General features: G+C 42.5%; 1 protein-coding gene across 12 annotated transcripts in view; it reads right to left on the bottom strand.

Moving 5' to 3' along the window:
• The window catches only part of kmt2d (lysine (K)-specific methyltransferase 2D), a 219505-nt gene that overhangs the window by 156385 nt on the left and 51078 nt on the right, over positions 1-12042 (bottom strand). For all 12 annotated transcript variants that reach the window (XM_078201292.1, XM_078201290.1, XM_078201295.1 and 9 more), the window contains 3 exons: positions 9201-9291; positions 2045-2180; positions 702-952 (listed from right to left, as the gene is read on the bottom strand). In XM_078201292.1, coding sequence (XP_078057418.1) covers positions 702-952; positions 2045-2180; positions 9201-9249 — 436 coding nt within the window. In that variant the 5' untranslated portion in view covers positions 9250-9291. The remainder of the gene's footprint in view (positions 1-701; positions 953-2044; positions 2181-9200; positions 9292-12042) is intronic.

Here is a 12042-nt window from a genome sequence, read left to right as displayed (position 1 = left end):
GTGCACCTGCGGATGCAAGGTGACAAGAGGACCTGGTTCAGCTGCCAAGATAATTCAGAGCTCTTGTCACAAAATATTTATGAAAAGGTAAGTTGGAAGTGTTACTTCAACTGTGCGGTGTAGTGTGATTTTATATACTCAGACTAGAGAAAAAGACAATAATGTAGGAACTATAAAACAGTTTGTTTGAGGCCTTACAAATCATCATTTCTTTTCCTCTCAAATATATATTCTTCTGCTCCTTGTCCAGTTAACACAAGATCATACTTGGTTTGCATTATACCAGCATGAACTTTTCTTTAAATTAATTAAATCTGCACAAGTACATAATGACAATGATCTGTCAAGGGCTTCATCTGCATATGTAATTCTCCAGACTGAAGCTTTCAAGTCCACAGTAAAAGGGTATCATACAATGGCATTGTCATTACTGCGGAATCATTCTGGACTAATCAAAGATTCCATCATTCAAATCATTAAAAAGTAACAGATCTAACAGGATTGAAAAACTAAAACTTTAATGAATCCAAACTGTAATCTTTTCAACATAAATTTATTGGGGAAAGGAATGTTAAGAACAATTTTATAAAGAATCTTCAGCATACAACAAATTTAATACAGAAACGATGCCCCTGAAATCCACTTGAGAACAGTTTGGGGAAATGTTGGACTCTAAACAATAAAGTAAACAGTTTTTTCACCTGTTGACTCAAAGAGAGCCATTGTTGTTGCACTTTGCTCAAAGCCAACTCGAGCGAGCTCATCTGAGAGCCCCTCCACCCCTGAAACATTCCTGTGACTCGATGCTGGACTGGCTTCCCTCGCCATTCTGTTAGTCCCTCCATTTCCAAGTTCATCCAGCACAGCCGATGGATCAAATTGCTTCAGCTCTCTTTGTCCATGTAAACTCTGCTCTCCACAGTTACAAAACACGCACAACTTCTGTTCCAAGCTGGACAAAAAGATGATACAAAACATTAGTTCCCTTCATAACTGATCTTTCAAATTACATCTTTATTATTTCTTCTGCTTACATTCATTAATTTATACTAATCCTTAAAGTACAGCTACCCAGAGATTAATACCCCATTACTAGCCACAAGCTCAGAAAAATATTTGGATTTTTCAACTATTTCTCTGTAATAATGCAAGTTGACAACAGCAAAGTTGTTGCTCACTCAAACTAAAACTAAACCACCAGAATATGGCAAAATTTGCATCATGAAAAGTAATGTTGGTTACAGATCTGAATTAAAAGTGTTTACTTGATTCAAGCGAATCTTTAGTGCAATGTTAAAAAGGACTCACTATAAACCACGACCTTGATAGAATTCAGATCAGCCCTGTCCTCCCACAATATGTAATACAGGACTTAACAGCTTGGAATTATTAAACCATGGCACATACTATCTTTGTCACTAGTTTCTTGCTACTACCAATTTCCTTTTTAGCTCTACTGTACTTCGATGCTGGCTCCTTTTTCCAGCTCACCTTTTCACCATCATGATACTCAATCTTTTTCCATTTATGATGGGAAACTGCAGAAAAGTACTTTCTCACTTGGGTCGCAGTCTTTCACAGACCGATACTGGAGGTTCAACTTGTTGCGACACACTAATGGGACACAAATTCATGCTAAGTTCCGGGTTTCATCTGTGCGAGCGAGAGAGAGAGATACTAACAGAACCAAGAGCTTCCTCAATTACCTAACAGCTGGTTCAAAAGCAGCACAGAGACATACAAGAACAGGAACACCAGAAATGTAGCAAAGGATGACTTGAAGAATACAGACCACAGAAAAGGCAGAGAAGAAACACTGCGCCTTAAGAACTGCATCATTAATTAAAGAAAGTAGTGAGGATAAATTTTCAGACCACTGCAGAATATCCTTCACCCTCAAAAAATTTATGAAATACTGCCTTTTTTCATAGTTAATCAGCTAATGCTGGATTAAATGAAGAGGGAATTGTGGATTTTCCCCTTTTAGAAACTCCAAGGAATGTCCTCAGATTCCCAGGCATCTTCTGTGCATTTGCCCTCTTACCTGCACTGCTCTTTGTGTTGCTCTTTCAAAGCGGGCTCGGATGTTTCTTCTTGTATTGAGCAAACATGAGATGCAGACGGATCAGCTTCTTCATCCTCTGCTAAACAACTAGTTTCAGCAGAGTCTACGTTCATAGCTGCAACAGAAAATAAAACTGTTCTAAATATTAACCCAAAATGCATTATAAACTAACACCATTTCAGAAATACCTTCTGCAAACTTGTTACCAACTTTTCATGAGCTTTACTGTTAAACTACAAACAAGTTCATTTCATTACCCATGGGTTTATAGCTTTTTATCACTAAGTGAACATATAGAACATAGAACAGTACAGCACAGAACAGGCCCTTCGGCCCACGATGTTGTGCCGAGCTTTATCTGAAACCAAGATCAAGCTATCCCACTCCCTATCATCCTGGTGTGCTCCATGTGCCTATCCAATAACCGCTTAAATGTTCCTAAAGTGTCTGACTCCACTATCACTGCAGGCAGTCCATTCCACATCCCAACCACTCTCTGCGTAAAGAACCTACCTCGGACATCCTTCCTATATCTCCCACCACGAACCCTATAGTTATGCCCCCTTGTAATAGCTCCATCCACCCGAGGAAATAGTCTTTGAACGTTCACTCTATCTATCCCCTTCATCATTTTATAAACCTCTATTAAGTCTCCCCTCAGCCTCCTCCGCTCCAGAGAGAACAGCCCTAGCTCCCTCAACCTTTCCTCATAAGACCTACCCTCCAAACCAGGCAGCATCCTGGTAAATCTCCTCTGCACTCTTTCCAGCGCTTCCACATCCTTCTTATAGTGAGGTGACCAGAACTGCACACAATATTCCAAATGTGGTCTCACCAAGGTCCTGTACAGTTGCAGCATAACCCCACGGCTCTTAAACTCCAACCCCCTGTTAATAAAAGCTAACACACTATAGGCCTTCTTCACAGCTCTATCCACTTGAGTGGCAACCTTTAGAGATCTGTGGATATGGACCCCAAGATCTCTCTGTTCCTCCACAGTCTTCAGAACCCTACCTTTGACCCTGTAATCCACATTTAAATTAGTCCTACCAAAATGAATCACCTCACATTTATCAGGGTTAAACTCCATTTGCCATTTTTCAGCCCAGCTTTGCATCCTATGTCTCTTTGCAGCCTACAACAGCCCTCCACCTCATCCACTACTCCACCAATCTTGGTGTCATCAGCAAATTTACTGATCCACCCTTCAGCCCCCTCCTCTAAGTCATTAATAAAAATCACAAAGAGCAGAGGACCAAGCACTGATCCCTGTGGCACTCCGCTAGCAACCTGCCTCCAATCCAAACATTTTCCATCCACCACCACCCTCTGTCTTCGATCAGACAGCCAGTTACCTATCCAATCGGCCAACTTTCCCTCTATCCCACACCTCCTCACTTTCATCATAAGCCGACCATGGGGGACCTTATCAAACGCCTTACTAAAATCCATGTATATGACATCAACTGCCCTACCTTCATCAACACACTTAGTTACCTCCTCAAAAAATTCTATCAAATTTGTGAGGCACGACTTGCCCTTCACGAATCCGTGCTGACTATCCCGGATTAATCCGCATCTTTCTAAATGGTCGTAAATCCCATCCCTAAGGACCTTTTCCATCAACTTACCAACCACCGAAGTAAGACTAACCGGCCTATAATTACCAGGGTCATTTCTATTCCCTTTCTTAAACAGAGGAACAACATTCTCCAGTCCTCTGGCACCATCCCCGTGGACAGCGAGGACCCAAAGATCAAAGCCAAAGGCTCTGCAATCTCATCCCTTGCCGCCCAAAGAATCCTAGGATATATTTCATCAGGCCCAGGGGACTTATCGACCTTCAGTTTATTCAAAACTGCCAGGACATCCTCCCTCCGAACATCTATTTCCTCCAGCCTATTAGCCTGTAACACCTTCTCTTCCTGAAAAACATGGCCCCTCTCCTTGGTGAACACTGAAGAAAAGTATTCATTCATCACCTCGCCTATCTCTACTGACTCCATACACAAGTTCCCACTACTGTCCTTGACCGGCCCTAACCTCACCCTGGTCATTCTTTTATTCCTCACATAAGAGTAAAAAGTCTTGGGGTTTTCCTTGATCCGACCTGCCAAGGACTTCTCATGTCCCCTCCTAGCTCTCCTAAGCCCCTTTTTCAGCTCGTTCCTTGCTAACTTGTAACCCTCAATCGAGCCATCTGAACCTTGTTTCCTCATCCCTACATAAGCTTCCCTCTTCCTTTTCACAAGACATTCCACCTCTTTCGTGAACCATGGTTCCCTCACTCAGCCATTTCCTCCCTGCCTGACAGGGACATACCTATCAAGGACACCCAGTATTTGTTCCTTGAAAAAGTTCCACTTTTCATTAGTGCCTTTCCCTGACAGTTTCTGTTCCCAACTTATGCCCCCTAATTCTTGCCTAATTGCATCATAATTACCTCTCCCCCAATTCGTGGCAACCACACTCATACAGGTGAGTGTGGGTGCCACCATTACCAGGAATATACATACAAGCCTGATTCTGGAATCATTTTTCATTTCTTTTAAAATCAGTAGCAAACATGCCAAGTTGAACAGGATGTTTAGAATAAGAATTCTAAGAATCATATAAAAGCTAAAAACGCATCCCAGGTCAAAGTGAGAATAAAGATGCAGGAATGGGATTTTTATGTAGCCACCAAACTAGATTCTCAGAAGACCAACCATATCCTAGCATTCTTACTCACTTGTTGGAATTGTACATAGGGGTGCATTATAGCCTGCTACCCAAATGACTCAATGGGCAAAAATACAAGCAAGACTTAAGAGTTGGTTCTGGTCCAAATTAGCTGATCTGCCACTGCAGCAGGACAAGTGTGACAAATGGCCTCAACATTCTGGGATGAAGAGAGTGAGGTCGGGGTGGGAGGTAGAATCTCCCAAGATACCACTCCCAACAGCTACTCAACATGCACACGTGCTAGACTATGTCTGCGTGTACGTGAGCACCGTAACATGGTGGAAAGGACTGCATATACCTATCCTGATGGAAGTACAACTCAAGTCTTCTTTGGCAATCATTTGTTAACAAGCATGATTGTCCATCTAAGAAACTCTGTGTCACTGGGCATGAGTTCTATGGGTCATTGTGAGGCTGATGAGCCCAATCCTAGAGCCACATCTCCAACCACACACGTGGCAACTGTTTCCAGGAGGTGGGAATTGGTCCTTGGACTCGAGATTGCCGGTATTCCTTTCTCAAGTTCCTTTTTCAGGCCTCCGCTTGCCGCCAGGTGTTCTCAAAAAGGTGTGGTCGAAAATTCTCACCTTTAGGCTTCCGAAGGTGGCGCGCGTAGATTGGATATGATTTTGGATTCCTGTACTGATGCCAGCCTTACTTGCGAGGTGGTTTCCCAGGTGACAAATATTCCACATTTGGGAGGGTTTCTCCGTTGATCTTGGAGGGAGAGACCGGATCTTGTCTGGCGTGGGTTGGTAAAGGACTCGCGTCTTCTTGAGGTTGAGACAGATTCTTCAGTATACTTCCGCGAAAGCCTCAAGCATGGCTTTGAGATTCTCTTCTGCGAGAGCGGAGATGGCACTGTAAGTTCCACAAGTGTCAGTGTCATTTTCTTTTTGGATTTCAACCAGTTGAGATTGAAAAGTTTTCCGTCCATCCTGTGGACGATGTCCACCAAGAAGCTTGTTCTCGACAAGGTGAAGGAGAAGGATGTCTCCAGAGACTGGGAGAAGGCGGCTTGCGAGAATTCGGGCAATGGTCTTCCTGGCGATGGATGTACTTCGCACAGTTCGCTTTGTCTCCTTTCTTGAAGATGGTGCTGATGACAGCATACCTGAGGTTGGCTGGGATTTCTTCTGTCCAAATTTTTCAGGAACAGCTGATGGAGAGGAAGTTTGAAAATCTCCACTGGAATATCGTCCACTCCTGTGGCTTTTCCATTCTTCCCATGTTTAATGGAGGCCTCGACGTCGTCAATGTTTGGTGGAATTCCAAGGTCATCTTTGATGCGGAGTTGGGGAATTTCCTCAAACACGTCCTCATCTAGGATTGTATCACAGTTTAGGAGTTCTCTCCATTGAAGGCTGATATTTTCTCTGGCTTTCAAAAGGGTTCTGTCCTTACTCCATACCAGTTTGAGACTGAGGGTGCCGGCCGAAATATTGCCTCGGTGGTACTGAAGCAGCCCTGGGGGTTGTGCTTATCCGTGAGGATTGCAGCTCATTTTGATGGTGGCATCCTCATACAATTCCTAGTTTTAACAACTCCTAGTAGGGCCACCCTAACTAGACAGATCAAAAGGCAGGAAAGGCAGACTAAAGGCTTTCTGTTGATCCACTGGTGAATCAGACTAATGTTCTGCTCATATAAAAATGTATTTTGTTACAGAAACCAGAGACACGTTACAGCCATGTAAATACAACAGCAGAAAATTGTAATCAACACAAAGCAAGGTGATACGCCACTTGGAGTCAAGTATTTTTATCTAGACAAACAGCAGTAGGCACAGGAGGCCAACTAACTAAATAAAACGGCCAGCTCTTCAAGAGGCAGTGCTGGCGAAATGGGCTTAATGGTCCCCTTTGGTGCTGCAAAAATCAGTTTATGATTCTATACTCGTATTTGTGCTTTATTTGAACACATTTATTTAGTAAATGTGTTTGGCAATTAAAACCTAGCGTCAAAGACTAGCACAGTATTATTTATTGTGCCACCTTCTGAAGAGAAAGATCATGTGCAAGCATTAATAAAACTAGTAAAAGTAGTAAATTGTGAGATCTCCAGATATCCTGGCAAGTGAAAACACTTTGTGTTATAGGGACTCATCTAGAAGTTCAGTCAGAAATGTAGAAATCAAAAAATACTTAGGATAAATTAAAAACCCAAACAAAAGACAGGTCCCTCGGGTCTCTTTCCATTGACTAACACTGAACAATATAGAGGTGTTCTGGTTTATATACTTCGCCATTTACAAAATTATACTAAGATAGACTTCTCTAATTTTTATCCTTGAAGTTAAGGTTATCATGTAAGCAACCACTTTGTGCATACAGATTTGCATCAAGGGCAAGCTTACAAAAAGCTACAGGGATTCATAAGAAAACCGGTTGTACTTACTGTGAATTACAACTTGGTGTGCATTTTCCACCACAGATTGTGTTGCAATACAACTTACAAAAATGCTAATTTTATCACTATGTTTTTCCAAGTACAAATTATTCTGAAAATATCAGGCCATATGATTGCTTTGTTAATGATATCCAGCTTGTACATTTATAGCTGCTAAACTCAAATTTGACTACCTGGCCCATTAATAACAAGATATGAACCATGTTGGCAGCACACCATTTTTGTGCTCATGTAGAAAGGTCCTGTAGCAAGTAGATTACAGACGATTTGGTCCTTCTTGCTCAAAGTTTGGCAGGTGGACATAGAATGAGGGCTCAGTCTCATCTTGCTCAACAATACCGTCCAATTGTTTATAGGGTCTTCCACTTAGAAAACATACCAAGATGCTTTATGGGGCGGGGTGGGGAGGTTTTTATTTTTAAAAAAAGTAATGTTTGCTGAACAGAGAGAGGTAATCTAAGACTTGGCTGGAAGGACTAATTTTGAAGATGATCTGTAAATATAGAGAAAGAAAAGTAGAGGGGACCAGGGAGCTGGGCCAAGATGATGGAAGCCTCTGCCACCAATAGTGATTTGAATGGGAAGGGTGGGGCTGTAGCGAACGAACAGAGAATGTACAGAAGGCCAGAATATGATCGAAGGATATAGAATTGGGTGAATGATTGGAAGAGGACGTGGTGGTAGGTGAGATGAGACAATGGACCAATTGAAAGTTAAGAATTAAGATGTTATATTCAGTGTGTAAAGGGGGCAGCAGCCAGAGAGTCCAAAGGAAATTGAATATACACTTGTAATATAAAAGGGCTGTGGGAAATACCAGGGTAGTGGGACCAATTGAAAAACTCTTGCACGAGTTGATCAAGGCACAATGGCCTTCTCTTGTGTTGTAAATGCCATGTTTCTAGGGAACAGGGATAATGGGCAAGTGGGACTTGATATGAGACACTGAAAGAGAAAGACAGGAGCGTGAATAAGGGTTTAGCTGTGGTTGAAGAGGTAGTATCTTGCAGAGGTGAAGTAAATGGTCCTGGAAATGGGTAAGACGTAGGCTACCAAGGTTTTGCAAGGACTGATTCAACCTCACCAACAGTTGTGGTGAAGGACAAAGTTTATGGCGAGGCATGGGAGTGAGGTGCAGGAACCCAAAACGAGGGCCCCAGTCTTCCCAATTTTCAACTGAAGGCAAATCTGACTTTCTCAAGCTGCAGAGAACACATGATGATTGTGCATGCAAAAGATCATTTCAAAACATTGCCAAGAAGCATTTCCTGTACCTAGATCTACTTAGCTGTTGATCAATTTATGTATTGAGTTTGACCCTTCAATTGAACATAAACTGGCTGAGAAATGTCTTTGAAGCCTACTATAACATGCAGCTGTATGCGGGTCAGCAAACACCATTTTCTATCAGAAATGATTGGCCACAAAGATAATCTTTCATGGCTATTGTTTCAGTGCATCTTCAAAAGGATACTGAATTGCATGGGTCTGCATTACCCAGACTTTCTCACAATCAAGAGTCAGTCTGATGCCAATGGCAATTAGGTGGGCTGGAAACTCAATTTACCACTGAACTGTCACGCAAGTTGCAGTGAAACACATTTCATGGATCAGTTTAATGCTGCACGTTTGTACAATAGGAGTGCCTTTTGTAAATTGGATGATAAAAACACACTAAGTTAACAGAGATTTCCTGGTGTTGGGATCGGGTTGCTGGGGCCTGCATCTCCATATAAGAAAACCTTCTAGTGTAAATATCCAAAGATGCAATATGTAACTGAATGTTAGATAGTCACAGCCTGATTGCAGAGGTCGCTGTGGAGTTAGAGATAGTGGTGAAAAGGTAGAATGTCAACAGCTGACAACAGATAAATTGCAATACTATATTTTAATATTGATGCTGCTCCCAAGTGGTCAGCTTTTCATTAACAAGCCTGAAATACAGACAGGTTTAGTACAGGAGGAGCACATGCAAACACATGACATCAACAATGAGCCATACCTGTGGCACTTGAGCAATTATCCTCATTGCTCGATTCCATTCCATCCATGCTGCACTCTTTTTCCAGAACCCACACCCCTTACTGAAACACCTGAAAAATAAATTGGAGACAGTTTTGCATTGAAACATATGGCATGTTTTGAGAGCATACAATGTTAGCAATTTTCTTTTTGAAGATGGGAGAGTGAAGTTCATTCCATCTCTCAAAGTAAGGCTTCATATCTCAGAATCCCCACAATGCAGGAGGCGGCCATTCGGCCCATCAAGACAGCACTGACTCTCCAACAGAACATCTTACCCAGTCCCACCCCAACCCCCTGCCCTATCCCCATAACCCCACACATTTACCCCGCCAATCCATCTAACCTACACATTTTTGGACTGTGGGAGGAAACCAGAGCACCCGGAGGAAACCCACGCAGACACGAAGAGAATGTGCAAACTCCACACAGTCACTCAAGGCTGGAATCAAACCCAAGTCCCTGGCGCAGTGAGGCAACAGTGCTAACCACTGTGCCGCCTTGATAACTTTCAGACCAACCAAATGTACTCCACATCGAGCAATATTTAAAAAACAAACAAGCCTGGAAGTAGCCAAATACTGTAATCCAATAACTTCTCAAGTAAAAACCCGATTTCTTTTTTAAACACAAATTTAGTTTCAACACAATACATAGGGACAGTATTCGGCGATTAGGCCCCTCGAGCCTGTTCCAGCATTCAATTAGATCATGGTTAATCTGACTCCATCAAGCTGCCTCGGGAAGTTACTTCCAATTACTATAGAGTCGATTGGTGGCATGGAGAGGAATTGCAAATGTCGCAACAAATCAGCTACAAAAATTAAAAGTAAATTAGCAGTAATGGACTTGAGATGGAGACAGAAGCCCGCTAATGTGACAGACAAGTTGGCAAGATGTTTTATTTCTCACCTTGCATGTGCAGGAAAGTAACTTGTCCCTGGCTCGGTGGTGAATACTTGCAAATTACACATATTAAATGAGAAGAAAATCGACTCTCGTGTCTGTTCCGCCATTTAATGGCTAATATGTATCTTGACTCGACTTATCCACTTGGGTTCCAGATCCCGTCATACCCTTATATCAATTTCAGTTTTGAAATACTCAATTGACCAAGCCTCAGCCACATTTGGGTGGCACAGTGGTTAGCACTGCTGCCTCAGTGCCAGGGTCCCAGGTCTAATACCAGCTTTGGGTGACTATGTGGCGTTTGCATGTTCTCCCCATGCCTGCGTGGGTTTCCTCCCATAGTCCAAAGATGCGCAGGATAGGTTGATTGACCATGATAAATTGTCCCTTAGTGCCAGGGGGATTAGCAAGGTAAATACATGGGGTTACGAGGATAGGGCCAAGGTGGAATTGTGGTCGGTGTAGATGGGCCAAATGGCCTCCTTCTGCATTGTAGGGATTCTATGATTCTGGGGAAGAGAAGTCCAAATTTCCACTATCCCTTGTGTGAAGCAGAGTTAACTGAACAGCCTACCTCTAATTTTAAGGTGTTCCACCCCTTCCCTCCACTCAGCCTATCATGCACATTCCTGACTCTCACAACAGATGAAATAATTTAATCACCTTTAATCTGAAGAGTCACACAAACTCTATTTAACTCTATTTCTCTCTGCAGATGCTGTTCAACCTGCTGAGCTTTTCCAGCACTTTGTTTTTATTTTACCCTTAATCCACTAGATGCAAGTGAATACATGACGAGGCCTATGCAACTAATTCCCTACTCAGCAATAGGTTGCCACTAATTCTATGTGCTTGCACTTTTAAGGCTCGTGTGGAACATCAACTGCTTTTTGCTAGTCCATATTAATAACACACTCCATTATCTACCCACTTTATAAGCAATCACTATTCAATTGGCTGTCAATAGACCATAGAGATTTACAGCATGGAAGCAGGCCCTTTGGCCCAACTTAGCCATGCCACCCAGTTTTTAACCATTAAGCTAGTTCCAATTGCCCGCATTTGGCCCATATCCCTCCATACCTATCTTACCCATGCAACTGTCTAAAAGCTTTTTAAAAGACAAAATTGTACCCGCCTCTACTGCTACCTCTGGCAGCTTGTTCCAGACACTCACCACCCTGTGTGAAAAAATTGCCCCTCTGGACCCTTTTGTCTCTTTCCCCTCTTACCTTAAACCTATGCCCTCTAGTTTTAGACTCCCCTACCTCTGGGAAAAGATACAGACTATCTATTTTATCTATGCCCCTCATTATTTTATAGACCTCTAAGATCACCCCTAAGTCTCGTATGCTCTCGGGGGAAAAAACGTCCCAATCTGTCCAGCCTCTCCCTGTAACTCAAAGTCCCGGTAACATCCTAGTAAATCTTTTCTGCACCCTTTCTAGTTTAATAATATCCTTTCTATAATAGGGTGACCAGAACTGTACACAGTATTCCAAGTGTGGCCTTACCAATGTCTTGTACAACTTCAACAAGACATCCCAACTCCTGCATTCAATGTTCTGAGCAATGAAACAAGCATGCCAAGTGCCTTTTTCACCACTCTGTCCACCTGTGATTCCACTTTCAAAGAGCTATGAACCTGTACCCTCAGATCCTCTCCCCAATGCCCTACCATTAACTGATTTAAGTCCTGCCCTGGTTCAATCTACCAAAATGCTTCACCTCACATTTATCTATATTAAACTCCATCTGCCATTCATCAGCCCACTGGCCCAATTGATCAAAATCCCACTGCAATCCTAGTTAACCTTTTTCACTGTCCACTATGCCACCAATCTTGGCGTCATCTGCAAACTGACTAACCATGCCTCCAAAATTTTCATCCAAATCATTAACATAAATGATAA

Source organism: Mustelus asterias, chromosome X (assembly GCF_964213995.1).
Source record: "Mustelus asterias chromosome X, sMusAst1.hap1.1, whole genome shotgun sequence".
NCBI classification, from domain to species: domain Eukaryota; kingdom Metazoa; phylum Chordata; class Chondrichthyes; order Carcharhiniformes; family Triakidae; genus Mustelus; species Mustelus asterias.
Note: the sequence above shows the minus strand (reverse complement) of the source record. Positions and strands in the feature narration are given on the sequence as shown.